Source organism: Penicillium atrosanguineum, assembly GCF_028827265.1.
Source record: "Penicillium atrosanguineum strain IBT 20685 chromosome Unknown utg000001l_segment0_segment0, whole genome shotgun sequence".
NCBI lineage: Eukaryota > Fungi > Ascomycota > Eurotiomycetes > Eurotiales > Aspergillaceae > Penicillium > Penicillium atrosanguineum.
In genome coordinates, this window is record NW_026623133.1 from 2,656,978 (window position 1) to 2,671,151 (window position 14,174).

General features: G+C 50.3%; 5 protein-coding genes across 5 annotated transcripts; 2 read left to right on the forward strand and 3 right to left on the reverse strand.

Moving 5' to 3' along the window:
• Positions 1–1,441: 1,441 nt before the first annotated feature.
• N7443_001025 (Ammonium transporter 1) lies at positions 1,442–2,248 on the forward strand (the record flags this gene model as incomplete). Its single annotated transcript, XM_056881081.1, has 2 exons — positions 1,442–2,158; positions 2,213–2,248. The coding sequence occupies 2 exons, from the start codon at positions 1,442–1,444 to the stop codon at positions 2,246–2,248; spliced, it is 753 nt and encodes a 250-aa protein (XP_056746319.1).
• A 501-nt stretch (positions 2,249–2,749) lies between these two features.
• Positions 2,750–3,586, forward strand: N7443_001026 (nuclear mRNA splicing factor-associated protein; the record flags this gene model as incomplete). Its single annotated transcript, XM_056881082.1, has 1 exon — positions 2,750–3,586. One exon carries the CDS (start codon positions 2,750–2,752, stop codon positions 3,584–3,586), a length of 837 nt encoding a protein of 278 aa, XP_056746320.1.
• Positions 3,587–3,631: 45 nt separating this feature from the next.
• N7443_001027 (uncharacterized protein) lies at positions 3,632–5,057 on the reverse strand (the record flags this gene model as incomplete). The annotated part of the gene is made up of 2 exons (XM_056881083.1): positions 3,632–4,810; positions 4,872–5,057. The coding sequence occupies 2 exons, from the start codon at positions 5,055–5,057 to the stop codon at positions 3,632–3,634; spliced, it is 1,365 nt and encodes a 454-aa protein (XP_056746321.1).
• Positions 5,058–5,588: 531 nt separating this feature from the next.
• On the reverse strand, positions 5,589–9,863 carry pmcA (putative P-type calcium ATPase; the record flags this gene model as incomplete). Its single annotated transcript, XM_056881084.1, has 1 exon — positions 5,589–9,863. One exon carries the CDS (start codon positions 9,861–9,863, stop codon positions 5,589–5,591), a length of 4,275 nt encoding a protein of 1,424 aa, XP_056746322.1.
• A 3,040-nt stretch (positions 9,864–12,903) lies between these two features.
• Positions 12,904–13,510, reverse strand: N7443_001029 (uncharacterized protein; the record flags this gene model as incomplete). The annotated part of the gene is made up of 3 exons (XM_056881085.1): positions 12,904–13,068; positions 13,118–13,354; positions 13,439–13,510. The coding sequence occupies 3 exons, from the start codon at positions 13,508–13,510 to the stop codon at positions 12,904–12,906; spliced, it is 474 nt and encodes a 157-aa protein (XP_056746323.1).
• Between the last annotated feature and the right edge of the window lie 664 nt (positions 13,511–14,174).

Sequence of the window (14,174 nt, forward strand, 5' to 3'; positions counted from 1 at the left end):
AGTATGCTTGTCTGTTATGCATATCCTTGCGGCTCCACTTGTAAGCATCGGGGAGCTGAGAGTTGACAGATCTTATGACGAAACTTGATCCAGATCGCCTGTTTGACAAATGATCTAATGATCAGCGGGCTATTGAACTTACTGCCTTGTTTTGTATCTGAGTAGGGTAGTCCATGCCTTTATGGCTTCGTTGATGTATGCTTGTCTGTTAAGTGGGCTCCCTGGGTTGATCCACTTGACCTTGGCGGGTGACGCAACAGGGGAATATCTATGGACTATGAGGAGTAGCGACTTGTTGTCTTGTAGACCCGATCGGGTAGACAAGTCTCGCTTGAACAGCAATCTATAGGGAATATATATGAATGGTAAGGGGGATCATCCAATCCCCGGGGTTGGTCTGAAGCAGGTAATATTTCTCACATGGAAATAAAGTGATTTGCAATTTCATAAAGTACACAGGACGACACCCTCAAGGCTGCAAGGCAGTAAGTCAGGTTTTGTTGTAGGTGATGAATTCGGCGATATACACGCAGGGCCGTGATGACGGCCTAGTTTGGTCAGTAACAAAGAGGTCAAACTTGACCGCACTCTTTGATTGCTCAAGCGCTGGTCGATCATGTGGATTCTTTTCAGAAAAAGAAGCTACCATACAGCCCTTTAAGCACACAAAATTATCCCCAGGCCTCTTTCATGATATTGCATACATTGGAGGGTTAATGAGTATAGTGTGATCAGCAATATATCTGGTTCAACCGAACTATCTGATTTACCACACAACCATACAATAGCCTTTCCACATCTTAAACACCTCGGTAGATGCGCCTTCGATTCCTGTAATCCGTGAGAACCAGAAAGGGGTGCATTTCGGGCCCTTCAAGTCGGGCTAGGTTATGTCCGCGGAGGAAAGGTGTATGATCCACTATCAATCTGTGTTCCAATGCCCGATAAATGTTAATATCGGTATAGCACATGGCACAGAGAGAAGAAAAAGAAGAAAAAACGATTTTTGACGAGTTTAGGCTAAAGGATATTTAAGAGGCCTGTACCTTGGGGTTCAATATTGCAACGTGCACATTTGAACTCAACAACTCCCACGCTTCAACAACTCCTGTATAACCATCTCAACTTCTCGCCTTCGAGCACCAATCATTCTTCAAACACGTTCGATATCACCGACGTTACCAAATTGCCGCTCTTGATTGCTGGCTCTTCACCACCCATCCAAACCTGGCCCCCGTGACTACCCCATGAAACTCCAGCTCCAGGAACAAGCCACTGTCCCCGCCGGTTCAATGAAGACAATAAGAATGGATGTCCTCTCTCTTCTTCATTTATTAGAATCTCTCGCCCCGGTTCTCTTTCCCCCATCATCTCTCCTCTCTCCAGCTCTTTCTCCATTCCGTACCCGCATGCATTCTAGGTGCACTCCTTGCAATTAATCATGGAGCCCGAAGACCTGTCTTGGGACTCACTGAAGATTAAAAGCAACGCAGACAAAGATAGTACCAGACTTCTTCTCCTGAAGATGCTGGACGAGGCCGACCTGCTTACCCAGTCCACCAGTTCCCTCGCAGACAGGAAGCGCCTGGCAGATGAACTCAACTGTACCGTCCCACGCATGCCGGAAGGCATCAGAAAGGCTTTCACGAGCAACCCGAGTGACTGTATTGACTCACTGACAAAATTGGCCGTTTTCTGCAAACACAGCGACATCCACAAGGTTGAGTACTACGAGAAAACCGCATCACGCCTACTTCGCGACGAGTACTTCTACATCGTTGATATCGACAGCAACTTCAAGGGGCCATTCTTACTATCCGACCTTCTTCGCGACGAAGGCGGATTGTACAGCGACGGCACAATCGAAGAACGATTACTCGACTTCAACAAATTTCTGAAGTGCCTCTACAAGTGCGATTTCAATAGCTTCCGCCACGAGGTCAGTCTCTGGTACGCCGAGACCAGCAGCGACGGCATCTTCGAGAGCGTCGAGACAAATCCAGTTATTGACCATGCGTCCTGGATCTCGGCCATGATCGAGGAACAGAATGCATTACAAAATGTTCCCGTGCCCTTTGAGTTCCATATCACCGACCCGAATGGGTGTTCATGTGCCTATGACTGTGACTGTGGCTGGGCGTCTGATGCTGACTCCATGGTACGTGACTAGGCCAAATGTTCTATGCAGTCCGAAAGTCTAACCGCTCTACAGGCCTTGAGTGATGACACTCTTGTCTGGCCATATTGAAAAAAAACTCACTACTTACCAGCCGTGGACACGAGGCTCAGCGTGCCTTTTTGTTTATAACAGGAAGGTTGAGAGATAGTCGTCGGAGAAGACAGATGAGTGCAAGGCTGCACAGAGAGACATACATGATTGTTACGACCCATGGACTTATGAGTAGTGCAGATCTCGATGGAAATACACACGAAGATTCTATCATTCATATGCACTAGTTGAGTATTGGAGCATAGATGCTGACTTGGTCATCGGGCAGCAGCATCCAAGTGGCTGTCAAGTCAGCCATAAGTAGCAACCTAGTCAACCTCCAAATCTGCCCAGCTTACCAATGCGCCTCACAAGATTCGAAACTACAGATCGTACCTTGACGAGTTTAATCAAGGACCTCTTATGGAGACCGGGCAGGAATGCTGTGTAACGTGACCAACAAACCTACCATGGTGAATCTGCCACACGACATTCCATTGCTCTAACCACAAACAACAGAGACCATTGGTACCGTACACCATGAGAACCTATGCCATACTAGGTGGCACAGGCTCAACCGGTTCAAGCATAATCAACCAACTCCTCCAAGACGAAGATGTCCATATAAACGTTTACGCCCGATCCGCCAAAAGACTCTCGGAAAAAGTACCCGACCTCTCCTCAAACCCACGCGCCAAGTTATATATCGGGTCACTCGATGACATCGAGCTACTAGCCAATTGCCTCGAAGGTGTCGACGCAGCCTTCTTCACAGTAGCAACAAATTTCAACATACCAGACTGCTCAATAGCCCAACAAACGGCACATTCAGCCGTATCAGCACTAGAAATAGTGCGATCACGCATCACCAAGCGTAATGGCAAGACTAAACGCAGCTGGGTATGCCCATCTCTGATCTTCCTCTCTTCTGCCGGAACCAACCCCGAATTGATGGCGCAACAGTCGTGGGCCTTCAACTTTGCAGTCTCAAGAGGGTGTTATTGGATTTACCGTGATCTCTCCCTGGCGGCGGATTATCTGCGGAGTCATGATTGGCTTCCACTGATCTTTATTCAGCCTAATGCATTGGTGCATCATTGTGCTTTTGGTGTGAGGTTGGATGAAGAAGAGGCGAGCTCGAGATGTTCCTATGCGGACCTTGCTAATGCTATGGTTCTTGCTGCTGAAGGGAAGCTAGAATCCGGGGATTTAAAAGGAGAGAAGAGTCGATGGATTGGGAAGTGTGTTGGAGTTAGTAGTCTTGGTGGTGGGAAGGTGAAGGTTGCAACTGAGAATCTCAATTATGTTATTCCTGGGTTCGTGGGATACTTCTCGCCAGCTCTATGGAATATGTGCAAGAGTATAGGGCTATGGTGAATGCTGCACCAACTTTAAACTGTATTCTAGCTTCCCGTGCCATCCTTACTGAAACCTCGTCGCCATCAACGGATCAGTATTCTCTCCTCGTCCCCGAATCCAAATATCCACAATCTTCGACGCCGACGGATCCTCATCCGAGTCAACAACAAAGTACCAACCATAATACGCACCTGTCACGCATGCATGATTCGGAAACACCTTGACAACCTGCCCAATCTCTAACGGGATATCCCCTTCCTTCCCACCCTCCCACGCAACAATCGCATGCTCCTGACTGATCCTCTCAACAACCAGCCTATCCTTATTCTTCAAGCCCCAGTCAGAAAGCACTCCCCACCCCGAATAACTAGGACACGGCTCCCTTCCCAACGCCAAAGTCCCCGCCGCAAGCAACACCTCAGCCCTCTCTCTCTCTCCATCATTATAGATACTACAAACCTCAGCTACCACGCAAAGCGCAATCTCCTCCTCCAGCCTCCCCGCCCCAATCCTCGCGTTCGTAGAAACTTGCTGCATATCCAAAACCGGATAATTGCCCGCATGCAACTCAAGTTTCACCTTCGCTCCCTCACACGGATCCCTCAGTAACGCCATCAACTCCTTCGCTTTGGGCGATGTCGCTCCCGAAACAAGATTATTCGAGCTTGCAACCTGTGGCGTCGCGCCAACGCTGATAACCAATTCTCGCTTCGGGAGGAGAGGGAGCCACCTGTTCAGCGCATCTTTGCATCCCTGGATCTCGGAGATCAAATGTCCCATAGCTTGCTCGGCTGTAGTGGCGCTGTAGCTGAGACTACTATGCGAATAGAGGCCTAGTAAATGCGCAGAGCCTGTTTCTTCGGCTAAGGCTAGTTTCTCAAGAAGCCCGTTCTTATTCAGAGATACAGGCGGGACGCCGGCACGGTGGTAGCCTGTGTCTACTTTGATGAAGACACAAGCGGGAAATCCCGCAATAGAGGTGAAGTTAGTGAGGAAGGGGACTTGATCTGGGTGGTCGATCATGACTGAGATGCTGTCTGGACCTAGGTCTTTTGCTAAGTTGGCGAGATTGGCGACTTTTGATGGGACGAGGGGGATGCCATAGAGGATGTTGATGCGTTGGCCCTTTGATTGGAGAGCTTTTAGGAGGCCGGTTAGACTTTCGATTTCGAGAAGTGTTGAGGCGATGAAGTTTGCTGTGGGTGCGGTGTCGTCGACTTGCATTGCGGCGAGTTCGAGAGTCTGGGGGTCTTAGATTGAGACTGGACATCTGTATTTATGGGATTTTGTAGGGGTAGCTCACCTTGTGTGTTTTCACATGGGCTCTGAATCCAACGTTGAGGGCTTTGATGGTGTTCTTCATTCGTTGGCAATGCCGGCGGATGATGGCTCGGTCGAGCACTGCGGCGGGCTTGGGGACATCGGTCATGTCTTTGCCAACCCAGAATTGGGCGAGATCTGTCTTGGATGGAAGTGTGATGGCTGCCATTTTGGAATTTTGTTCTCACTGTGTGATTCAAGTCAACAAGGAATCTGGACAGAGAGACTTTATATGCCCCGCGCCACCTTCGGGTGCCAGCTCGATGAGGCATGTGGGGCGTGTTGAGGCTGATCTTTTTACCGACACTTTCTAGACTCTTTCTAAGGTAGAATTTCTTGGATGTTACTTGATGATGTCGAAAAGGTATCAATTGGTATCGGAAGTGCTAGTAAAGACAAAGAAAAGGCCGGCTACCATTAGTCCAGTGTACGCCGAAGATGAAACAAAAATCACCCAGCCCCAAGAATGCTAGACGAATGCAAAGTCTATGTGTTTTTCCAAGAGCAATGGGTCAATAGTTCGCAACAGTAAAAGACAAAAGGGATTAAATCGATGCCCGACAATGGGTGGAAACGGAAATACAAAGATGTGGTAGGCCGAGGGGAATCAAGAAGACTGGAACGCCGTTCCCAAGTATGCGTTTTTTTGGGGGAGGTTGAGGAAATGCAAGGTGCGTCTGAGGAGGGCCAGGTTGTATATTTAGACCTGGGAGTGACTCATGCTCGACCGAGATCGTTGAGACAATGACCGGCGGCCACGACTGGACGGGGTCCGCTCTGAGAGTGCTGAGGGAGCGTGTTCGAAGAAGGGGGTAAGGTCTGGGTTCTGGCTCGGAGGATGCTTTGAACCATGGTCGTATTCATTTACCACACGGTCATCGGCCGCAGTATCAGGATGAATTTCAATGCCCTGCTGTCGGTCTAGGCCGCCAAAGGGCCCACCGGTCGTGGCGAAGGCGATAGAGTCGGCCTCGTCATGACCCCGCTCGATAGGAGACCATCCGGCAATACTGCCGGCCACGATACCAGCCATGGCAGCGGCGGGCCCGAACGTTGAGTTGGAACGTGACCGTGTGTTGCGGCGAGAGCGTGACTCCGGAGTTGGCGGCTGGGGTGTTGGGCTTCTGCTGCCATTGCCATTCTCCTCGTTGGGTGTAGGCGGAACGGAAGATTCGCGCGAGCGAGAGCCGCTACGAGACCGTGGGAGGAATTCCTGCGGGTGCTGCAGCTTGTGACGGATGTGCTTCAATCGTCCGCCGCGGACGGCCTTGATGAATTGCAGTTGGTCGCGAATCTCCTCCAAAGCAGGGTTCCACTCGAAGCGGCGATCTTCATCAGAGACAACAAGTTCGGGCGAATCTTTCTTGTCGCGGTGCCAGAAGTGGGGAACGAGCTTGCTAATAAATTCGTCGGGAATGAGACGGATGATCACAGCGATCGGAATGGAAAGAGCACCCAGAACAAGACTGACAGCCCACTGAGAGCCCTGGTCAAGGCGCTTCACAGAGAATGCCTGGCCACCAACAAAGATGATCAAGACTTGACCTCCAACGATGATAAGTTGGATGCCGATGAACCATTTGTTGCGCCAGATGCCTTCCATGATGTTGAGCTTGTTGTCGATCCGGCGAGAGTTATACTGGTTGAAGATCTGCATGAAGACGAAGGTGTTGAAGACCACGGTCTGCATGTGCTCTTCACTCCAAGATGTGAAAATAGAGTGGCCGGCAAAGTTGAGAACAAAGGTCACGACAAGCTGATAGATAGACTGTCCGATGATCATCTTCCACATAGTGAGAGTGATCAGCGGCGACGCTTTGGATTCAGGTCGGCGGTCAAGAACGTAGGGCGAAGGAGGGTCGGTTGCCAGTGCAAGAGCAGCGAAGGTATCCATGATGAGATTGACCCACAGCAGCTGGACAGCACTAAGAACTGAGTCTTCAGTGCTACTGGCAACCGCAGAGACAAAGGTAAGAACCACAGCAGTGATGTTGACAGTGATTTGGAATTGAAGGAACTTCTTCACCGCATCACTGACAGTGCGACCCCAAGCCATGGCCTTCACAATAGATGCGAAATTATCGTCCATCAAAATGATATCAGATGCCTCCTTGGCCACTTCAGTACCGGTAACACCCATCGCAAAACCGACATCAGCATTCTTGAGAGCTTGGGCATCGTTGGTACCATCACCAGTCACAGCGACAGTCTCTCCGAGCTTTTTGAGCTGGTTGACAAGGATCTTCTTATCCTCGGGACTCGATCGGGCAATCACCTGAAGTCTCGGGATAATCTGGTTCATTTGACGGGTACTCAACTTGCGGAACTTGGGACCTTCAATAGCAATGCCACCGGGGGTGTAGATACCACATTCCTCAGCAATAGCCTTAGCTGTCAAGATGTTGTCACCGGTAACCATACGGACGAAGACACCAGCGCGCTGGCAGGTGTGAACCGCCTCTGCAACACCTTGTCGAACAGGATCCTGAATACCAAAAATTCCGAGAAGTGTCATGTCCTTGAAAATTGGCTCAAAGACAGCCATGTTGCGGTCGGATTCCGAGGTAGGTGCACCTCGAGGTGGCCATTGTTCAAAGTCGCGGTAAACGAGGGCAATGCAACGCAGCGAGCGCGATGCATAGGCAGTAATAGTATTGTCAAGAGTAGATCGGTTGTCGTCAGACATCGGGTCCTCTGAAAGTTCACCAGTGGGATCGTGCACGATGCGTGTCGACTTTTTCATCAGGATTTCCGCAGCACCCTTGACTAGCATCCGATATTTCCCATTCTTCATCTGGATGACAACAGCCATGCATTTGCGGCCCGAATCAAAGGGGAACATCTGTGCAAGCTTCGCATTTGCCCTCTCTTCGGCCGGCGGCCCCATGCCAAGGTATTCGCGTGCGAAAGACAAAAGAGCAGTTTCTGTCTTGGATCCAATAAAAGTCTTCACACCATCGGACTCGCCCTCGAACGCAGTTGAGTTCAGAGTAATCGACTTAAGCAGGACATCTTTGACAGAGGGCGAGAGAGTGGACACAAACTCCGAAGCGGAGACACCTCCAGAGTTAGAGCCAGACGTCTTATCGCCGAAGCGAGAACTAGTTCCTAGCGTAGCTGCGACAGCGCTCATTTTGTTTTCGGTAAGAGTTCCTGTTTTATCGGAGCAGATTGTCGTGGCATTACCCATGGTCTCACAAGCCTTTAAGAAACGAACCAAGTTGTTATCCTTGATCATCCGTGTTGTTGCAAACGCGAGGGCGAGTGTAACTGCTAGTGGCAATCCTTCGGGGACCGCAACGACGACAATAGTAACAGCAACGATGAAGATCTGCAAGAAAGCCTGTCCCTTTCCGTCCGCACCGCCATCGATATCCTTGAGACGAACAAGGAATTTGATAAAGCACACCACAAACAATAGCAATCCTGATGCAAGACCAAGCTTCGCGATGTACTCAGCCAGTTTGTTCAGCTTAGTCTGCAATGGGGTGGTTTCGCCCTCCTCCTGGAGAGACATCATTGTCCGACCGTGAGTAGAATGGACACCAGTGGCAGTGACCAAAAAAGTTCCGACACCTTCCGACACCTTCGCACCGGAAATGATGAACGGATCCATTTTCTTGAGATCTTCATGTTGCTCGATCGTCCGGTAGACATCATTACCGGGGGTTTTACGAAGGACATCGGATTCACCAGTGGCGGAGGATTCGTCGCATTTCACATCGTGGCCTTCGATCAAGATTCCATCAACAGGGACCATGTCACCGGGCTCCAGATGCATCACATCTCCGACAACCAGATCGTGGATCGAGATTTCCACCGTATTGCCGGATCGCACCACCTTGACAAGCCTGTTCTCCTTCTTCTTATTAAGTTTTGCGAATTGCCTTTCTTTTTGCCAGTCGTTCGCCGCACCGACGACAACCACGATGATGATAGCAATGAGAATTGCAAGACCCTCCACCCATTCCACACCAGGTTCGTTCGGATTTGCAGGATGCAAGGACTGTGGAATACCGACGGCGAGCGAGACCACGGCTGCAATCGTAAGCAAAATGAGGACCTTGTCGTTGTATGCAATCCAAGCCAGTTCCCAAATCGTCTTGAGCTTCCGTTCTGGCAGTTTGTTGGTCCCGTATATGCGTCTCCGGTCGACATAGTCATCTCCGGCGTTTGATGCTGTTTCGCTGCCCAAAGGCCGCTCCGGCGGTGGACCCGTCGGAGAAGCTGTCTTGGGCAAGGACTCTGATCCAACCACCTCCTCGAAGCTAACAGCTCCATCCAGCGTAGATTCATCCGCACTCAGACCACTCTGGGCGTCTGTACGAAGTCCCTTTTCCAATCCTCGTAGTCCACCCAGTGCACGAAAGGCAGCGAAGCTTTTCGGGTTGAGGAGCTTGTTCAGCTGACCTGGGGAGAAAGCAAACTTGTTGTTCTCCACCTCGAACTCGGACTCTCGACCGGGATCGGGGTTCAACGCGTCTTCGTCATCGAAGTTGTGATTATTCGACAAGTCGGAATGAGATCCGTTAGAGGTGGGCACGAAGGTATCACCACCGTAGGTGCTCGATGTTTGGCTGGTATCCTCGGACTCCAATGAATTACCGCGGGAACGTGCTCCTGGCACGGAGAGGAAGTTGGAGTGTGTTTCGGGAAGCTTGGACTTGGGGGATGACACATTGTGAGGCGATGTCGGGCGGTCATCTCGAGCGTCATAGGAGGCATTGGAGCTAATGATTGAGGCAGGCGACCGCATTTCGGTTGGGGAGACATCGCTTCCATTCCTGTGATGCCAGCCCGTGGTGGTTTCCAGGTTACTCGTGTTGAGCTGGAGCGAGGGCTGGCCAGAGACCTGAACAGGGGGGTTCTCGTCGGGGGAGTTTACCGCAGACGTATCGATGGTGATCGTGGGCGCTCGTTCCCTGCGCAGCGGCGTGGAAGGCTGCTGAGCCGGCTCATCTCGCGACTCGGACATGGTGAAGGGTGATCGCAACGGAGCGCCGTTCACGCGAGCGGCACACCCAGAAGAGTTGTTAAGCTTAGCATGGGGATAAATCCGGGGGGTGTCCAGATGGATCCGAATACAAAGCGTGGAGTATGCAGAGTTGTAAGGGGAGGAAGTCAAGGGGAGGGAAGGAGTTCCGCATTCATCGAAACGTACAGTATCCCATCACACGCCACTGAAATGGCTATGACAGACGACAAAACCCCCTTGGATAGATCCACTACGGTCTCGACTTATTGTCTTGATTAATCGATTTCCCATTTGGTTTGCTATGTATCCGCTCCACGGGTTCCACCTTTAGCACAGCCCCAGTGGGGAACGTTGTTTTTTTCCATGTCGCTTCGCGCTACGTTAAAGTAGAGAGGGGGAAGGATGTGGGCGCACAAAACACTTAGCACATAGTACACAGCACACAGCATAAAGGCCAATGCTAGTGAGAAACAGGGATGAAGGACAGTCAAACCTGGTAACGTGCCGTAAATGGACAGGCGAAGCGCCCCGGCTTTGCACTGCCTCATTCTGCCAAGAACAGGCCCGGGGCCCCAAGCGAATAGGATTGGCAAATAGGGGCCAGCGGGATTGAACTTTGTTGAGCATGGAGTGACGTCTCCCTCATCTGCTAATGCTATGCTGTCCCGGCGAGGTTAATCAGGAGTTGATGCCCGATCGAGGGTTAGCGGTCTGCCATGGCTCCTCTCTCTTCGAGCTCGAGCTCGAGCTCGAGATTCTATAGTGGCCCGCTATTTGATGCCCTAGCATTCCATTCCGGCCTGCAGCCACATCAATATATGGCTCTAGCTTCAGTCTCGCACATGGGGTATGAACCCCTTTTCAAATCTATGAATCATTGATCGGGATCTTCGGAGACGGCTATGAGACTTCTCCATCATCCTAGGATCAGCAGCTACTGTACAACCTGTTCTGTGTGACAGTCTAAGCCGCTAAGCCGCCCTGAGCAACGATCAGGGATCCAAAGCATCTGGTCTGCCCAATCGGCTTTGCTATGACCACTCCATTCCGCCAATAATTCACTGTATGTTAGGCGGCGTTGTAGGCCAATGGATCTCACCAAGTGGGAATTCCACTTAGCATAAATACAAACTACGCTCTAATTCTCTAGGCCCGACCCATTGTAATCGTAGTCTGTGTTGTGGCTCCAGTAGTGCTGATTAGCGTGGTGATGGCAGTGCTGATACAGACCGCGCGGGTGGCGTGGCGTCTGCGGAGATTGGCGGAAAACCGAGGCCGTACTTCGAGATAGAACTGCGGGATTTACTTCCTTCTTAGTCCTGGAAGAGAATGCTTCGTAGGCTAGAACGGCTGTCGCTCGTAGGTATGACTTTCACGCATGCCAAGCCCATTCAGCTAGGTTGGTGACATTCTTTCTCCAATTTCATATCTTTTTTTACTCTCGGGAGGAATTGAAAATCGGCCCCCAAATCAGCGTCTATTTACACCAATTAATCGGAAAAACAACTGAGAGGGCGGTAGATATGTCTATCTAAACTTGCGCTGGCGGTTATCGATTGTCAACCTATGATGATTTCTTGGTTTCTACTTGATTGCCCCAGCGGATGAAATCGTGATCAAGTTCGCAGTGACCTACATTTACGGATCAGATATCATAACTTGGATCGCAGAAGAGAATGAATCGAGGGCTGAAGCTGACACACTCCCTTTCACCCATACTTTCCTTCGTCACGATGGCTTTGTGCAGCCTAAACAAGACAGTGCACGCCTTGTCGCGGCGCATACCCGGCACGCGAATGGTCGACGAAACCAAAATCGGAATCGGAGGTGTACTGCATTAGCTGCATCAGATTCGAAAATTCACCGTATAAGAGCACGAGTACCAGTAGCCGCGCCATAATCACAGCGTCTTCTAATTCTCCGCGGATAGTAATACTCCGTCCCATCTTCTCCCATCACACGTAACCCACAACCCAGCAGAACACCCAAAGTAAAAAACCAGTACATTGCTACTCCCCAGCAAAGAAATATCCCTCAGCCTCGAATATGCCAAGCAAGTGCGATCCCACCACTACGGCATAGCTCTCTACACAGCCCAATCTTCAACCCAGACATGTTCGGGTACTTCAACGCCAACAGCGACTAGAACCCCATAATCGACCTCTCAAAGTCACCATCCACCGAACCCACATCATCCACTCTGCTCCCACCACCAGATCGTCAAAATTGCTGTTCAAACCTAGGCACGCGCACGCGCACACGCGGCCGCAAATTCTCTGTTTCGACGTCGGAGTATCACAGGTTGTCCTCCTAAGCACAACAGGTGTCCCATTAAGTCTAGGCACATGCTACAGATTCGAAAGCGTAGGTTCGACTGGGGCAGTGCTTATCACTAGCGTGCCGGTTGTGCATGGGTGAATTTATCACGAGATGCCGTTTAAGCGGTGGGGGGTGGATAATGCGGAAGTGTTGTTGAGGGATAGGACGAAGTTAAAGAATTTTGATTGGTGGTGGAGTACTCGTATTTGGAGAGCGGAGAGGGCTATTAATCGTTAAAAGGATAGGACGAGGGCTGTGAATGTTGGGTTTAAGATGGGATTTGTTGAGATTGGTGAGGTTGCGCCAAAGGTGGAGGGTTGGATAAGGGTTAAAGGGAAGGGGCATATTTTTGATACTAGGATTGGCGTTGTTGTATTGTATTCAAGGAAAGGATTTGTGCTAACTTTCGACGTAAAGTGATGATTCAAGGAGGGCTTAGGTTCAAATATAGGCCTGTGATTGGGGTGAGCGGAATGGGAACAAAGCTTTGACATGAAAGAGAATTGACGGCCCCAATAGGATCTCGGGTCGCAAACTACACGTACCACGGTGTCGTGGTGATGAGGAAAAGAAAGAGACTGTGGACGTCTCGGTGCAAGGGCACGAGTATTGACATCTCGTTGGGCAGTGCGTCGCTGGCTACGTATGTATCCGCAACCTAGGAGGCTGTTGATGTAGGACGGCATGGTCCACTCCAGGACGGTGTAGCCAGGCCTCTTCTTCAGGCACCTGCGGCGTAAAGATAAAGTGCAACGATTCGACTCGTGGTGATCCACCATGATCGGGGTAGCTCACCTCGTTCTAATAGTGATTTGAGGAATTCAAGGTGCTGCAGTATTGGCTCGGCGATAGCATCCCAGAGCCATTCGAGGACCTGCTCAATTTGCTGGGTAGCAGCTGGGAAATGGGTGTCCAAAAGGCGTAGGGCTTCATACTACCATTCTCCGGCGTTTCTTTGTGTACCTCCTATGGAGATCAAGCAAGTCCACTCCTTCCTTGGTCACAATGATGGTATCGCTGGGGAAGATGGCAAATTTAAATATGGTGACAGGTCGTTCCTGCACGTAGTCAATTAGGTTAGATGTGTCGTCCCGAAGAAGCTCATCGGTACATAGAGATAGGTCGCCCTGCCGGTTGCAAGGTACAAGCTTGCTCAAAACAGGTTTCAGCTTCTATATGGTCGGCAGCATCGTGCATTCGACTGTATACCTCGTTAGTTGCTCACCCAAGTCAAAGAAATGCAGTACCTGTCTCACTTCCTGAACAGAGCCCAGGTCGATGGCCTTGCGACAATAGTACATCGAATCATTGAGTAGCTTGTCGTCCATCGATCTGCTTGCCGTTGGCAAAGTAGTAGGCGATGAGAGAGCCAAGTGAGATAGTGTATTGCAAAAAGAGCATCTCTTTGATACATAATAATTCATGAGTGATGTTTCTCATTCTTCAGGTAGAAGCCTTGGGCGAACGGCACGTTCGTTTTCTGCGTAGATTTGAAGGAGCCGCTACACTTCCTCACTCAATCACTCTAGAAAGTAATTACGGCAGGATTCCCCATTGGAAAGATTCTGTCATTGCGAGACGAGTCATCTATTCATCTGTGGACTTGTTGTCGTATTCCCATGGCTTTTGGAATGGCCAACATTGTCCCCTTATGATGTTGCCTGGGCATAAGCGGAAGGTGTCTGCTTAGATAGGGCATCTGAGTTGCTGTGCTTGGGCGCGGGGGGGGAGGGGTTGGTGGAACATTTCCCATCTCTTTATTGAGCTGAAGGGGAGTAAATACAGCCTTGCGCTTAAAATAACATGAGACTTCGTAGGTGTTGATAGCGTGGTTGGGTGTACGAGAATCGTATCGGGGAGATCTCAGACGACTGGCTATGCTATCCCCCATCCATTTCTGCAGACTCCGTCGGATAGAATGTGGCGCCATTTAAAGCAAATTAGAAAGTGAAAGGTTAATTGTGTAGAGCTCCGTAGGTCATCCGTCACCAT